This window comes from Dreissena polymorpha, chromosome 1, assembly GCF_020536995.1.
Source record: "Dreissena polymorpha isolate Duluth1 chromosome 1, UMN_Dpol_1.0, whole genome shotgun sequence".
NCBI lineage: Eukaryota > Metazoa > Mollusca > Bivalvia > Myida > Dreissenidae > Dreissena > Dreissena polymorpha.
Genome location: NC_068355.1, coordinates 104,931,083 through 104,948,550, shown reverse-complemented (window position 1 = coordinate 104,948,550; position 17,468 = coordinate 104,931,083). Strand labels below are relative to the sequence as shown.

Below are 17,468 nucleotides of genomic sequence, written 5' to 3'. Positions count from 1 at the left end.
TTGGTTGTTTGTGGTTTAATTAAATGGTATATGATATATATTAGCTTATATCATATCTAAATGTTGCCAATTTCATAGGTTATTAATCATTTTTATGCAATTAGAGATATTTCAGTTTTAATGAAAAAGTACATGTTATATAATGGTGAATAAAATCAAAACAAGGCCGGTGACCCTATGTTTTTATTTTATTTTTCATATAGTATTTGTATGTAGTATTTGAATAAAAATTTTGAGCAAAAGTTATTAGATGGAAAAAAATCAGCAAAACCCCTTAAATAGTGTGAAAAAATAGGGAGCTAGCTCTATGGAGAAAGCTTTCAAAACTCTTACAAAGTCTATCTAAATTGAGGATTTCTTCTTGACAGACTGCAGGATAAAGGGAGAGGCTGTTCACATTCTGGAGCCATACAAACACGAGAAGACTGCCCGCGCTGACCTCGGCAAGTGGGTGGGCTGTGTCACATGCGACTCCAATGAGGACTGGCTGGTACGAGGATTTCATTTTCTAACTCCCTGTGGCTCATAATGCTGGTACTCATTTTCGATTTCTCAATGGGTCAAAGTATTCTTTAGCCAAATTAACATGATATCAAAAGAATTCTGTTTGTTTTGCATATGTTAGTGCTTTTTATGAAGAATTAGTTTTAGCCAGTTGTAAATTTATGTCATTAGAATTAGTTGGGCTAAATTTAAGCTGATTTGGAAATAGGCAGAATAGACCCAGCATCATCTTGTTTTTGTATTTTTGTAATTGTTTGTATGAGCAATTATGTTTACTGTATTAGGTTGTGTTTAAACTTTTTCTTTGCTGTCCGAAAACCATGATTTATAGATAACTTGTAAGTCTATGCTGAACAAAATCCCTAGGAATATGCTTGTGAAAAGTTCAGTATTGATTTGTTATGAAACTGCTTCCCAGGTGTGTGGTGGAGCCCCCCACCTGGCCGCATGGCATCTCCGCTCCCTGGATCCCATGACAACCTTCAACACACCTGCTGCCTCCCACAACACCGTCATGTACCACGAAGACCTGGTCAGTAGCCTATAACATTTGTATCACATGTGTATACAGTATTAGGGCTGTCACAATTGATGGACAGTTTATCACATTATTTGCCCACAAAAAAAATGTTTTGCCATACAGGGTGGAGAAAACCTGAGGTATTGTCATAGCCTCCAATGGGCGTCGTGCTAAAACCTTTACATTGGCTCTAAAATTAAAGTGCTTCCACCTACGACTTTGAAACTTCATATGTACATGCACCTTGATGAGTTCTGCACGCCACACCCATTGTTGGGTCACTAGGTCAAAGGTCAATGTGACCTCTAATATAAAACTTTAACTTTGCCTCTAACATCATAGTGCTTCCACCTACAACTTTGAAACTTCCTATGTACATGCACCTTGATGAGTTCTACACGCCACACCCATTTTTGGGTCACTAGGTCAAGGTCACTGTGACCTCTAATATAAGCTTTAACTTGCTTTAACTTTGCTTCCAACATCATAGTGCTTCCACCTACAACTTTGAAACTTCATATGTACATGCACCTTGATGACTTCTACATGCCACACCCATTTTTGGGTCACTAGGTCAGAGGTCAATGTCACTGTGACCTCTAAAAAAAAAAAAAAATCTGACAAGCTTTCGCAGCCGAGCGTGGCACCCATTATGCGGTGCTCTTGTTCAGATTTATAAGCATTGCATTTTAAGGTGACTTTCAAGTGTGATATTGGTTTATTAGTCTCCCTGGCTGCTGCGTGCAGGTTGATGAATATTTATAAGATCAAAGTTTTGTACATCAGTATATACCTTCCACATTTAGATGCTCAGTTGGACTTCATAATCTTATAATCATGTATATTTAAAATAACAGAGCCAGCTTAAGGAAACCCTAAGTATCAAATTTCAAAATAACATGGTTTCCAATTATTATAAAATGGGTACACAATTAAAATTCAGTTCAACCTTGGACATTGGTAATCAAGTCAGATTACACATAAAACACATAAAACTGTTTTTATTTACAAATATCTCTCATACAGTCAATTTATTTGAAATTTGATGAAGACTCTTTAAGTCTGATTGCCATTTAATCCTCATTCACAGGAGTTAAAAAACAACAACAATATTCTGCATTCTAAAGATCTACATGGAAAGTTTATACTATGCAAATCACATATATATTCTTACAATAGAGACAATACTGAGAAGAGACATTAGTTCAGTTGATAAATCTATCATCTTTAGAATTATAGTGTTCAATAGTGTGAAAAATAGGGAGCTCTATAAAGAAAGCTTTCAAAACTCTTCCAAAGTCCATCTTAATTGAAGATTTCTTCTTGACAGACTGCAGGATAAAGGGAGAGGCTGTTCACATTCTGGATAATTATGTGAAAATAAACACATGTAACGCTACAGTTTATGGTGAGCTAGGTAGATATCCATTATATGTAAATATATATGTAAGAACTGTTAAGTACTGGTTAAAAATGATTAACAGTAAAAATATTATTATACAAACCGTGTTTATTCAAGCATTAAATGATTGTAATAAGGGATGCAACAATTGGGTTGCAAATGTTAAACCATTGTTAAACGATTACGGATTTTCCTATGTTTTTGAAGCTCCAAATATAACTAATAGTCATGCTTTTGTATGTGAATTTAAATGCAGAATTATTGACACCTTTAAGCAAGAATGGTTTGGTGATATGAATAGAATTTCTATTCTAGATATGTATAGAATGTTAAAAACTACTCTTTAATATGAAAACTACTTAGATTTATTACACAAGAGTCTACCTTTATACTTTGTGAAATTAAGGGCTTCTGCCCATCCATTGAGAACTCAGACAGGAAGATATGCACGCAACAATATCCCTCGTAAAGAACGTTATTGCCTTTGTTGTAATCATAGAGGATGAATTCCATTTTATTTGTGTTTGTTCATGTTACCGTTTTCTACGGCAAAAATTCATTAAACGTTTTTATTATTTCATAAATCCATCGGTTGTGAAGTTCCATAGTTTATTAACATCAACTTGTAAATTTGAAATATTAAACGTGTGTAAATATGTAAAGGAAGCATTAACTGTATGAAATGCTATTTTAAATACCACTGCTTGAATTAATAGTTTGACTTCACTGAAAGAAGTGTATGTATCACTTTGCAGTCACTCATAGTATTTGTAATAGTTTGTTCTTACTGCCTTTAAAATTATTATGTTTCTCCTTGTGGAAATCGTTATTGTTCTCTGTACTTATTCTGTTAGAAATGTCATTTCATTGAATTTAGTTCTGAAATTTCATTTAACTTACTAACATGTATACATAATTATATTGATTTGGTTACCTACTATAGTATACTGATACGTGACATTACTTTATTTATAAGTATATGCATTAAAGACGATGTACTTATGTATAAGTCTTAATAACTGTCTGTTCTCTTCTGTTCATAACATATGAGTTTGGAAAGGCTGATAAAAGCGAGAGCCATAGCACATTACAACTCATGTACTGACAAAATACATCATGAAAAAACAAGATACTTGTACAATATTTATATATGAAATTAGTTTGGGCATCCGTATAATATTCAGTTTATGAGTTCTGAACATATTTCTAACACAAATTTTCAATATGAACCAACATAATTAAATATAAGCATAATTCTTATAACATAATTGTTTTTAACCAGGTTTTCCAAAGGAAAAAACTGGTTATTAGATTGGCGAATGTCGGCAGGTGGGCGGGCGGGCTTGGTGGGCTGGTGGGTGGGCGGAACAAGCTTGTCCGGGCCATAACTTTGTCGTTCATTGTGAGATATTAAAATTATTTGGCACATTTGTTCACCATCATTAGACGGTGTGTTGCGCGATGAATGACGTCGATATCTCCAAGGTCAATGTCACACTTTGAGTTCAAAGGTCAAACATGGCCATAAATGAGCTTGTCCAGGCCAGAACTATGTCATTCATTGTGAGATTTTAAAATCATTTGGCACATTTGTTCACCATCATTGGACGGTGTGTCAAGCTAAAGAATAACGTCAATATCTCCAAGGTCAAGGTCGCCATGACTAAAAATAGATTGATTTTGAAACAAGGGGATAAACTTTGAACAATCAGTAACAATGCACATTTTGAGTTGGTCTCCCTTTATCAGACTTTTTTTTCAAATTGAAATCTAGGTCACCACAAGTAAAAATAGATTGAATCTTACACAAGGGGGGTAACAATGCACATTTTGAATTGTCTCCCTTTATCAGACTTTTTTTTCAAATTGAAAACCTGGTTTTGTGACAATTTTGTCCCTTGTTTTTTAGCTCATCTATTTTTTGAAAAAAAATTATGAGCTATTGTCATCACCTTGGCGTCGGCGTCGGCGTTGGCGTTGGCGTCGGCGTCCGGTTAAGTTTTGCGTTTAGGTCCACTTTTCTCAGAAAGTATCAATGCTATTGCATTCAAACTTGGTACACTTACTTACTATCATGAGGGGACTAGGCAGGCAAAGTTAGATAACTCTGGCGTGCATTTTGACAGAATTATGTGCCCTTTTTATACTTAAAAAATGGAAAATTTTGGTTAAGTTTTGCGTTTAGTTCCACTTTTCTCAGTAAGTATCAATGCTATTGCATTCAAACTTGGTACACTTACTTACTATCATGAGGGGACTGGGCAGGCAAAGTTAGATAACTCTGGCATGCATTTTGACAGAATTATGTGCCCTTTTTATACTTAGAAAATTGACAATTTTGGTTAAGTTTTGTGTTTAGGTCCATTTTATTCCTTAAGCATCAAAGCTATTGCTTTCATACTTGCAACACTTACTAACTATCATAAGGGGACTGTGCAGGCAAAGTAATGTAACTCTGACTGGCATTTTGACAGAATTATGTGCCCTTTTTATACTTAGAAAATCGAAAATATGATTAAGTTTTGTGTTTAGGTCCACTTTATTCCTACAGTATCAAAGCTATTGCTTTCATACTTGCAAGATTTATGAACTATCATAAGGGGACGGTGCAGGCAAAGTTATGTAACTCTGACTGGCATTTGGACGGAATTATGGGCCCTTTATACTTAGAAAATTGAAAATTTTGTTAAGATTTATGTTTTGGTCACTTTACCCCTAAAGTATCATAGATACTGCTTTCATACTTGGAACACTCACAAACTATCATAAGGGTACAGTAAAAGGACAAGTTGCATAACTCTGGTTGTCATTGTTACGGAATTATGGCCCTTTTTTGACTTAGTAACTTTTAATATATGGTTAAATTTTGTGTTTCGATCCACTCGAAGTATCAAGGCTATTGCTTTCAAACTTCAAATACTTACATGCTATCATGAGGTTACTGTACCTGGCAACTTGAATTTTACTTTGACCTTTGAATGACCTTGACTCTCAAGGTCAAATTATTAAATTTTGCTAAAATTGCCATAACTTCTTTATTTATGATTAGATTTGATTGATACTTTGATGAAACTACTCTTACCTGACATACCACTATAGACTTCACCCAAACCATCCCCCGTGCCCTCCCCCCCCCCTCCCCCCCCTCCCCCCCCCCAATTTTTTTTTTTTTTTTTTTTTTTTTTTTTTTTTAAGATCATCTCACAAATGACCACCACACCCTCACACTATACCCCCACCCCACCCCCCCACCCCACCCCACCCCCCAAATTTTTTTTTTTGATTTTTTTTTTTTTTTTTTTTTTTTTAAGATCATCTCACAAATTATCACCACACCCTCACACTATACCCCCCCCCCCCCCCCCCCACCCCACCCCCCCACCCCCCCCCCCCCCCCCCCGATTTTTTTTTTTTTTTTTTTTTTTTTTTTTCGCTTTTTTTGGAAGATAATGTAATAAATGTCCACAACCCCACACTATACACCCCTCTTCACTCCACTCCTCCCTCCTTTGTGATTGAAAATGAGAGTCCCTTCACCTTTAAAAAGAAAATAGATGAGCGGTCTGCACCCGCAAGGCGGTGCTCTTGTTATAGTTTGCAATAAACATGTTATCGTTCAGTTTTATAATATACATAAAAACAAATGATTAACAAGATGCCCAAGATGGCCCTAGTTCGCTCACCTGAAAGGAGTCGGTTCATTCAATCTTTACCTAATGTCAAACATGACCTAGTTATTGACCAGACAAACATCCTGGTCAAGTTTCATCATTATTGAACCAAAACTCTAGCGTAGGGAGTGTTTTTGTTTTTGTAAGATTTGAAATGGTGACCTTTATTTTGAGTTGACCCCCCAAACATCAAACTTTGCTTACAAGGATTTTGTATATTATAATGAAAATTTAGACAATCTAAGGGCAATAATTATGGCATTAATTATGTGATTTTTCTCATCATCAAACTTGACTGAGATCTTTCAGCAACTTTGATAAAAAATGCTTGAGAAATGTGAATGCTAGAGTGTTTACAAACCAAATGTGGACGGACGGAAAGGGACAAATACCAATCCTAAAACCTCACCTGAGCAATCAGGTGAGCTTAAAAGTGTGTTTCACCGATCTGTGCCATTTTCCAACTTGTAAAAGAAATCAATAAAACCAATGTATTGACTAAGTTTCACAATGATTAGGCAAAATATGTGACTTCTATAGTGTTCGATCACAAGGTTTCTCTCTATATAGTCACATACGGAAAACTGCCCCACCCCCCCTGGCAGCCATGTTTATTGACCCATCGGGACCATTTGCAAACTCATCTGAGATATACATATAACAAATCTATTCACCAAGTTTCATGATGATTGGGCAAAAAATGTGACTTTTAGAGTGTTCACAAGCTTTTTTTTACTATATAAATATAAGAAAACTGCCCCCCCCCCCGGCAGCCATATTATTCAACTGACCGGAACCATTTTCCAACTCAACTCTCGTATCAAGGCAACAAATGTTCTGACCAAATTTCATGAAAATTGGGCAAAAAATGTGACTTCTAGACAGTTCATATGTTTTCACTAAATACATATAGAGAAAAATGCCCCGCCCACTGGCGGCCATGTTTTTTCACCGATCTGGACCATTTTCGAACTCGTCCGACATGATTAACTTTCATGATGATTGGGCAAAAATTGTGACTTCTAAAGTGTTTACAAGGTTTCTCTATAGCCATATAAGGAAAACTGCCCCGCCCACTGGCGGCCATGTTTTTCAATGGACCCGAACCACTTTTGAACTCAACCAACATATCATTAACACAGACATATAGACAAATGTACATGAAGATTGGGCATTAAATGTGACTTCTACAGTGTTTACAAGCTTTTTCTTTTTTTTTGACCTGGTGACCAAGTTTTTGACCCAACATGACCCATTTTCAAACTCGACCAAGATTTCATTGGGACGAAGCTTCTGACCAAGTTTCATGAAGATCGGACAATAAATTTGGCCTCTAGAGTGTTTACGAACAAATGTGGACGGACAGACGACGGACAAAGACCAGTCACAAAAGCTAACCTGAGCAATCAGGTAAGCTAAAAACAAGAGCTGTCATCATAGGATGGAATATGCCCCTTATAAACGCATTGATAGAAGTTATAGCATTTTTCGAAACCTAAATGCAGATTTCGAAACCTAAACACGGACCCTAACTTCAAGGTAAAGGTCACAGGGGTAAAAAATTGTGTGCGTATGGAAAGGCCTTGTCCATATACACATGCATACCAAATATGAAGGTTATATCTCAAGGGACATAGAAGTTATGAGCATTTTTCGAAACCTAAACGCAGATTTCGAAACCTAAACGCGGAACCTAAGTTCAAGGTCAAGGTCACAGGGGTAAAAAATTGTGTGCATAAGGAAAGGCCTTGTCCATATACACATGCATACCAAATATGAAGGTTATATCTCAAGGGACATAGAAGTTATGAGCATTTTTCGAAACCTAAACACAGATTTTGAAACCTAAACACGGACCCTAAGTTCAAGGTCACAGGGGAAAAAAAATTTGTGCGTATTGAAAGGCCTCGTCCATATACACATGCATACCAAATATGAAGGTTATATTTCAAGGGACATAGAAGTTATGAGCATTTTTCGAAACCTAAACGCAGATTTTGAAACCTTAACCGAACCCTATTTCAAGGTCAAGGTCACAGGGGTAGCATTTTTTGTGCGTATAGAAAGGCCTTGTCCATATACACATGCATACCAAATATGAAGGTTATATCTCAAGGGACATAGAAGTTATGAGCATTTTTCGAAACCTAAACGCAGATTTAGATGGAAAGGAATTGTCCATATACACATGCATACCAAATATGAAGGTTTTATCTCAAGGGACATAGAAATTATGAGCATTTTTCGAAACCTTAACGCAGATTTCAAACCTAAACACGAACCCTAAGGTCAAGGTCACAGGGGTTAAAAATTGTGTTCGTATGGAAAGACCTTGCCCATATTATACACATGCATACCAACTATGAAGGTTATATCTCAAGGGACATAGAAGTTATGAGCATTTTTTGAAACCTAAACGCAGATTTTGAAACCTAAACGCTGACCCTATTTCAAGGTCAAGGTCACAGGGGTAAATTTTTTTGTGCGTATGGAAAGGCCTTGTCCATATACACATGCATACCAAATATGAAGGTTATATCTCAAGGGACATAGAAGTTATGAGCATTTTTCGAAACCTAAGGGCAGATTTAGATGGAAAGGAATTGTCCATATACACATGCATACCAAATATGAAGGTTATATCTCAAGGGACATAGAAGTAATGAGCATTTTTCGAAACCTAAACGCAGATTTCGAAACCTAAACGCGAACCCTAAGTTCAAGGTCAAGGTCACAGGGGTTAAAAATTGTGTGCGTATGGAAAGGCCTTGTCCATATACACATGCATACCAAATATGAAGGTTATATCTCTAGGGACATAGAAGTTATGAGCATTTTGCGAAACCTAAACGCAGATTTTGAAACCTAAACGCGGACCCTAAGTTCAAGGTCAAGGTCACAGGGCTAAAAAAATGTGTGCGTAAGGAAAGGTCTTGTTCATATACACATGCATACCAAATAATTATGAAGGTTATATCTCAAGGGACATAGAAGTTATGAGCATTTTTCGAAACCTAAACGCAGATTTCAAAACCTAAACGCGGACCCTATTTCAAGGTCACAGGGGTAAAAAAATGTGTGCGTATGGAAAGGCCTTGTCCATATACACATGCATACCAAATATGAAGGTTATATCTCAAAGGACATAGAAGTTATGAGCATTTTTCGAAACCTCAACGCAGATTTCAAAACCTAAACGTGGACCCTAAGTTCAAGGTCAAGGCCACAGGGGTTAAAAATTGTGTGCGTATGGAAAGGCCTTGTCCATATACACTTGCATACCAAATATGAAGGTTATATCTCAAGGGACATAGAAGTTATGAGCATTTTTCGAAACCTAAACGAGATGTTGAAACTCAAACGCGGACCCTAAGTTCAAGGAAAAGGTCACAGGTGTAAAAAAAATGTGTGCGTATGGAAAGACCTTGTCCATATACACATGCATACCAAATATGAAGGTTATATCTCAAGGAACATAGAAGTAATGAGCATTTTGCGAAACCTAAACTAAGTTCAAGGTCAAGGTCACAGGGCTAAAAAAATGTGTGCGTAAGGAAAGGCCTTGTCCATATACACATGCATACCAAATATGAAGGTTATATCTCAAGGGACATTAAAGTTATGAGCATTTTTCGAAACCTAAATGCAAAGTGTGACGGAAAGACGGACAGACAAACGGACGGACGGACAGTCCGATCACTATGTGCCCCCTTTTCTTTGAAAGGGGGCATAAAAACATCCAACCTCGAATAACAATTAACACATAAATGAAACACAACTACACTTTATTATTATGAAAACCTTTATAATCAAAGGGGAGTAATTACTGTATTCTTCAATGCAATATTTAGAAGAGTTGTCTCACATATTACATGACCTTAATTCATGATTGTTTGCAAGCCTTTTTATTATATAAATATAAGGAAAACTGCCACGTCCCCCTGGCAACCATGTTTTTCAACAGACCGGAACCATTTTCAAACTTAACTCACGTATCTAGGGAACAAAAGTTCTGACAAAATTTCATGAAAATTGGGCCAAAAATGTGACTTCTAGAGTGTTGACATGTTTTCACTATATACATATAGAGAAAAATGCCCCGCCCACTGGCGGCTATGTTTTTTCACCGATCTGGACCATTTTTGAACTCGTCCGAGAAATCAATAAAACCAATGTTTTGACCAACTTTCATGATGATTGGGCAAAAATTGTGACTTCCAGAGTGTTTACAAGGTTTCTCTATAGCCAAATAAGGAAAACTGCCCCGCCCACTGGCGGCCATGTTTTTCAACGAACCAGAACCACTTTTGAACTCAACCAACATATCATTAAGACAAACATTTTGACAAAGTTACATGAAGATTGGGCATGAAATGTGTCTTCTACAGTGTTTACAAGTTTTTTCTTTTTTTTGACCTAGTGACCTAATTTTGGACCCGGCACGACCCAGTTTAGAACTCGACTGAGATTTCATTGGGACGAAGCTTCTGACCAAGTTTCATGAAGATCGGACAATAAATGTGGCCTCTAGAGTTTTTACGAACAAATGTTAACGGACGACGGACAAAGACCGGTCACAAAAGCTCACCTGAGCAATCAGGTGAGCTAAAAAGATTATAACAATATACCGGTAGATATACTTTTTCACATTTTGTGAAATTTATAGTTCTTAACTGCCAAATATTTATCAGCTTTTTAGCCCAACAAAGTATTTTGGTTGGCAGGTCTCAAACAAAAAGCAGCAAACAGGGTCAATTTTGACCCTGTTTGCAACTTTTTGAAAACTTTAAATGTGTCCTCTCATTCTGCGTTATCAATTTATTGCAAAATTTGAGCATTTGTTTGTTAATGATAAATATTGATTTATCAAAGAAATATATGACTTGAGCATATAATTTTTAAAACTTTACAAAATACACAATCAATTAAAAACATTCAATAAATAGACATTTTATATAATTATCCCTACTACCAGGGCAAACATAGAATATGATTCCATGTAGACTGCTCCGCTTCAGATTTGAACCTTATATAATTAGCAGCTTGATTAAGGGAAGCTATCTATGAAATATGGTGTTGCTGGGAAGACATGTTGTGAATAAAATGCAAGTAAGCATGTGTTTTTGTGAATTTGGAATTAAAATATATTTTAACTAGAGCTTTGTCACAGACGTGAAGTATACCCCCACATGCCGCATTGACACAGACTATTTTGCTGTCTTCACAAAACAAGAGAATCTAATTTATGGCGATTTTTAAGAATTATTATGCCATTATCATTTATAGCCATTTTGACCTTTGAACTCTTGAATTCTTTCACATGACACGCCGTTCAATGACTGTAAACAAAATTAATGTACAGAGTTATTTTAAAATCCCACAATGAATGACAAAATTATGGCCCAGACAAGATCATTCATTGCCATTTTTGACTTTTGAACTAAAAGTGTGACCTTGACCTTGGAGATATTGACATAATTCTTTCGCGCGACACACCGTCTAATGATGGTGAACAAAAGAGCCAAATGATTTTAAAATCTCACAATAAACGACATAGTTATGGCCCGGACAAGCTCATTTATGGCCATTTTTTACCTTTGAACTCAAATTGTGACCGTGACCTTGGAGATATCGACGTCATTCTTTCGTGTGACACACCGTCCAGTGATGGTGAACAAATGTGCCAAATGATTTTTAAATCTCACTATGAACGACATAGTTATGGCCCGGACAAGCTCATTTAAGGCCATTTTTGACCTTTGAACTCAAAGTATGACCTTGACCTTTGAGATGTTGACGTAATTCTTTCGCGCGACACACTGTCCAATTATGGTGATCATATGTTCCAAATGATTTTTAAATCTCACAATGAACGACATAGTTATGACCCGGACAAGCTCATTAATGGCCATTTTTTACCTTTGAACTCAAAGTGTGACCTTGACCTTGGAGATATCGACAAAATTCTTTCGCCCGACACACAGTCCAATGATGGTGAACAAATGTGCCAAATGATTTCAAATTCTCACAATGAACAACATAGTTATGGCACGGACAAGCTCATTTATGGCCATTTTCGACCTTTGAACTTTAAGTGTGACCTTGACCTTGGAGATATCGACGTAATTCTTTCGCGCAACACACTGTTCAATGATGGTGAACAAATGTGCCAAATGATTTTAATATCTTTCAATGAATGACATAGTTATGGCCCGGACAAGCACATTTATGATCGTTGAACTCAAAGTGTGACCTTGACCTTGGAGATATAGACGTAATTCTTTCGCGCGACACACCGTCCAATGATGGTGAACAAATTCTCTGAATGATTTTAAAATCTCACAATAAATGAAAAAGTTATGGCCCGGACAAGCATTTGACCTTTGAACTCCAAGTGTGACCTTGACCTTTGAGATATCGACGTACTTTTTTTCACACGACACACCATCCCATGATGGTAAACAAATGTACCAAGTAATTTTAAAATCTAACGATAAATGACATAGTTATGATCCCGACAAACTTTCAGTTTAAAACACACTAAGTTACCCTGTGACCTAGTTTTTGACCTGGCATGACCCATATTCAAACTTGACCTAGACATCATCTAGATACAACTTCTGACCAAGTTTGGTGAAGATCGGATGAAATTTCGGGACAAACAGACAAAGTGACTCCTATATAGCCCCCATTACCAATGGTAATAGGGTATAATAAAGGTCCAAAGAAATCATCAGCACACTATGACTATGGAAAAGTCAGGTATCCCAAATAATTTTTAACCAGGTTTTCGGAAGGAAAAAACTTGTAATTAGATTGGCAAATGTCGGTGGGCGGGCGGAACAAGCTTGTCCGGGCCATTACTTTGTCGTTCATTGTGAGATTTTAAAATCATTTGGTACATTTGTTCACCATCATTGGATGGTGTGTCGCGCGAAAGAATTACATCAATATCTCCAAGGTCAAGGTCAAACTTTGAGTTCAAAGGTAAAAAATGGCCATAAATGAGCTTGTCTGGGCCATAACTATGTTGTTCATTGTGAGATTTTAAAATCATTTGGCACATTTGTTCACCATCATTGAACGGTGTGTCACACAAAAGAATTACATCAATATCTCCAAGGTCTAGGTCGCCACAACTAAAAATAGATTGATTTTGAAACAAGGGGGGTAATTATGAACAATCAGTAACAATGCACATACATTTTGAGTTGTCTCCCTTTATCAGACTTTTTTTTTGTATGCCCCCAAAGGAGGGCATATAGTGATCGGACTGTCCATCTGTCTGTCCGTCACACTTTGCGTTTAGGTTTAGAAAAATGCTCATAACTTCTATGTCGCTTCAGATAGCAATTTCATATTTAGCATGCATGTGTATATGGACAAGGCCTTTTCATGCGCACACAAATTTTGACCCCTGTGACCTTGAACTTAGGGTCCGCGTTTAGGATTCGAAATCTGCATTTAGGTTTCGAAAAAAGCTCATAACTTCTATCAAGCGTTTATAGAGGGCATAAGTCATCCTATGGTGACAGCTCTTGTTTTCAAATTGAAATCACAGTTGCCACTAGTAAAAATAGATTGAATTTGAAACAAGGGGGTAACAATGCACATTTTGAATTGTCTCCCTTTATCAGACTTTTTTTAAATATTGAAGACCTGGTTTTGTGACAATTTTGTCCCTTGTTTAAAGATGATTTTGTACACAAGTTAGTTAGTACCTAGTACGTTTTTACTGACTGTCCTTAATAGACACCTAGACCTATGAACATCACTTTTCAACACCAGTGTTTATTGCCTTGCAGTTGCTATCAGGGGGAAGCACTCCGAATGTGAACCACTGGTATGTGAATGGTGACTTGAAGGCCCAAGTGCCCTGCTCAGCCTCCAGTGTGTTCAGTATTGCCATAAACAGTAACTGCGACCCTTGCAAGGTGAGTATTGTCTTTAAGAACACATGCTTGTCTGCAGGAATAAATATGTGCTCTTAGTACTGGTAAATGTTCTGACCCTGAAAAAGTGTATGTTAAATAACTGCAGTGATATGCCTGTTATCCTTCATGAAATGGAGAAAAAATCAATAAAACAATTTTGTTTTGAAAATTTTTACTTTATGTGGGCCTCAAAGAAGTTCACCAAAAATGGTAACTTTATTCGGAACTGTGTTTAAAAATTCTAAAATAACTCACATCTATGTGTAGTGTCAATATGTATCTTTTAAACATTAGAATTTTAACAGGTAATTTAAGATTTGATAGTAACTATTTAAGTTATCATTTTTTTACATAACTTTTTACCATAAAATTCATATATTTTAACCCTAAACAAGCCCAAACCTCCTATATTTTGATGCAAAAATTCCTATATTTTATCCTATATATTCACCTTAAGTCAGTTGACATTGCCATCTATCCATGTTTCAAGTTTCATGAAAAAATATGAAGAACTTTTAAAGTTATCGAAGGATCCAGAGCAGTGTGACGGACTGACAGACTGATTGACACACGGAGCCCAAACCATAAGTCTCCTCTGGTTTCACCGGTAGGGGACAATAAGCATTCAGCTGCAATGAAATCGAGCCTAAATAAACCAAACTAACTTTATCTCTAATATCTTTTTACATCCCTATAGGAAGAGGGTCTATTAAAGTCAGTTTCAGTTGGTCCATTCGACAGTTTGCATTAAATGTTGAGAATTCGTCCACATTTCTCCTTTGTTTTAATTAAAACTTCAAATATGTCATATGATATGTAGATTTGCAAGACGCTTTTCATCCCCACAATCCTAAGTAAGTTGCGATTAACTCAGTAGACGAAGAGGATCGATTGTCAAGCTTTAGTGTTCTTTGATAATTTCCTTGTGAGAAAAAAATTTATTCCGAATTTCTTAGGTGCTGTGCGTAGCTGGATCCAGTGGAATGATCGACATCTGCACAAACTTTAGCTACAAGGCTTTCTCTCTTGTCTTTGATGTTTGAACATCTCGATCATTAATTTTTAATGGCATTGAATTGTGTTCATGGTGTTTTTTATGACTGTCGTTTACTGTAATGGTGTTTAGGAATGATGTCTGAATAAAATTGTGTTCATGAATGATGTCTGATTTTTTTCCCCTTTAAAAGTATTTTTATGTCCCCCACCACTATAAAAAGTATTTTTATGTCCCCCACCACAATAGTGGGGGACATATTGTTTTTGCCCTGTCTGTTGGTTTGTGTGTGTGTTTGCGTCAAACTTCAACATTTGCCATAACGTTTGCAATATTGAAGATAGCAACTTGATATGTGGCATGCATGTGTATCTCATGGAGCTGCACATTTTGAGTGGTGAAAGGTCAAGGTCATCCTTCAAGGTCATATATATAGCTTCAAAGCGGCGCAGAAGGGGACATAGTGTTTTTTACAAACACATATCTTGTGTAATTAAAATAATTAGAGCTACAGGCAATCTCTTTTGTAAGATTTCATGTCTTTGAAATAAATTTATTATACTTGCAACCTGTAGTAGTTGTATATTTTATTCCATAAATAGATTACCTGTATTTACTGATGTAAAAAAAAAATAAGAAACGTTTCTGGTGTGAAAATGGTGAAAGTTCATAATATTTAGGGCTCTATTGAACCATTTGATGTGTACGTTAATGTTTATCACACCATTTTCAGCTGCATTATACAATTGCACACGACGATATTCCGTTAAAATTGGAATGAAATGTGATAGGTCTGTGTTCAAAACAAGGTTTGACATTCACATTTTACTTAATTGTTCAAACAATTGTGAGTGCTTTGTAGGACTTGTAACCATTTTGTCCATAGCACTTCATTTAATAATTCAAATAAGACCAAATTCTGTAGAAATTATCATGTAGTTTTTTGTGTGTGTGTTTATGTTTTATAAAATAGACAGTTGTTACCCGTTATGAAAAAGCTACATTTTGGAAGTACATTTTTCCACAAGTTGTTGTCCAGCTTTGAGATCATGAGACAAGAATCTCAGCATATTTGGATGTTATAGGGGATGACTGATTACAACCTGTTTTGCAAGAACACTTTTTGATACCGAAAACAACTGTATTTTTTCAATAGATCGAGTGTTGATTAAATAGTTTTTGCATAATTAAATACAGTATGTTGAATTGTTATCATTTATCAAAGTCAGATATAAAGAAGTAAATGAGTATGAGAATATGTACTAGAAATTCAACATTGATGTTCTTTTAAGGTACAAAGCATCACTTGATCTTTCTCATAGTTACAAATTTGTGCAAATATAGAAGAAAACACACACAAGACATTGGACAATTTATCAGATCAAAACAACTGTCAAACTATTTGTAATTTAAATGCAAAAAAAATGTGTAGCATAAATACGCTATTTTTGCAAAAACAACTACAAAACAACTTCTTTTTAATCAAACAGTTTTGTATGCTTCTTAAAAGATGTGATAAATTGTTGACATTTTCAAACTGAGCCTAGCTATCATAACACATTTTCTTTCCAACTTTCATGAAGACTGGAAATAAATGTGACTCCTATATACAGTGTTAACAAGGTTTTATTATAGCCATATTAGAAAAACTGCCCCGCCCCTTGGAGGCCAAATTTTTCAACGGACCTGAACCATTTTCAAACTCAACTAAGTTGAGACTAATGTTATGGCAAAGTTTTCAACAAACTGGAACCATTTTATAACTCAGCCGAGATATCATTAGAACAAATGTTCTGACACAGTTTCATGAAGATTGGACTAAAAATAAGACTTCTTGAGTGTTTAAAAGGTTTTACTATAGCCAAATAAGAAAAACTGCCCCGCCCCTGGCAGCCATGTTTTTCAACTGACCAGAACCATTTTCAAACTCATCTTAGATATTTTTGGGATAAATGTTCTGACAAAGATTTATGACAATTGGACAATAAATTTGACTTCTAGAGTGTTAACAAGCTTTTTCTTTAATTTGGCATAGTGACCAATTTTTTGTTCTCAAGTGACCCAGTTTCGAAATTCGACCAAGATATCATTGAGGCAAATCTTCTGACCAAATTCCATGAAGATCAGACAATAAATGTGGCCTCTAGAGTGTAAACAAGGCAAATAGTTGACGATGAACGACGGACAAAAGGTGATCCCAAAAGCTAAACATGAGCACATTGTGCTCAGGTGAGCTAAAAACAAAAATAAGAAGTGTCACTAAGAAGTGTCACTATCTGGTGAGAAATCAAAAAAAATAAATTCACTGCATGTCAGTTGTCACCACTCTAGACAATGCTACTTCAGAAAGCAATCTGGAAGTCCTCTACCAGGAAACCCCTTCATATTTACCTTCATCTCTCAGCAATGTCTTATTATCGAATTCAATTTCCCTTTTTATACA

The 17,468-nt window shown here is 36.0% G+C and overlaps 1 protein-coding gene across 2 annotated transcripts in view; it reads left to right on the top strand.

Annotated features, from left to right (window-relative positions):
• LOC127865210 (THO complex subunit 6 homolog) overlaps positions 1-15,189 on the top strand; it is a 53,155-nt gene extending 37,966 nt beyond the window's left edge. The window contains exons 10-13 of one of the 2 annotated variants that reach the window (XM_052405205.1): positions 369-490; positions 923-1,036; positions 13,903-14,031; positions 14,988-15,189. In XM_052405205.1, the coding sequence (XP_052261165.1) occupies positions 369-490; positions 923-1,036; positions 13,903-14,031; positions 14,988-15,074 (452 nt within the window). In that variant the 3' untranslated portion in view covers positions 15,075-15,189. Of the gene's footprint in view, positions 1-368; positions 491-922; positions 1,037-2,354; positions 2,789-13,902; positions 14,032-14,987 lie in introns of those variants that run through there. The other variant, XM_052405206.1, reaches the window with a different exon arrangement.
• Positions 15,190-17,468: the final 2,279 nt, after the last annotated feature.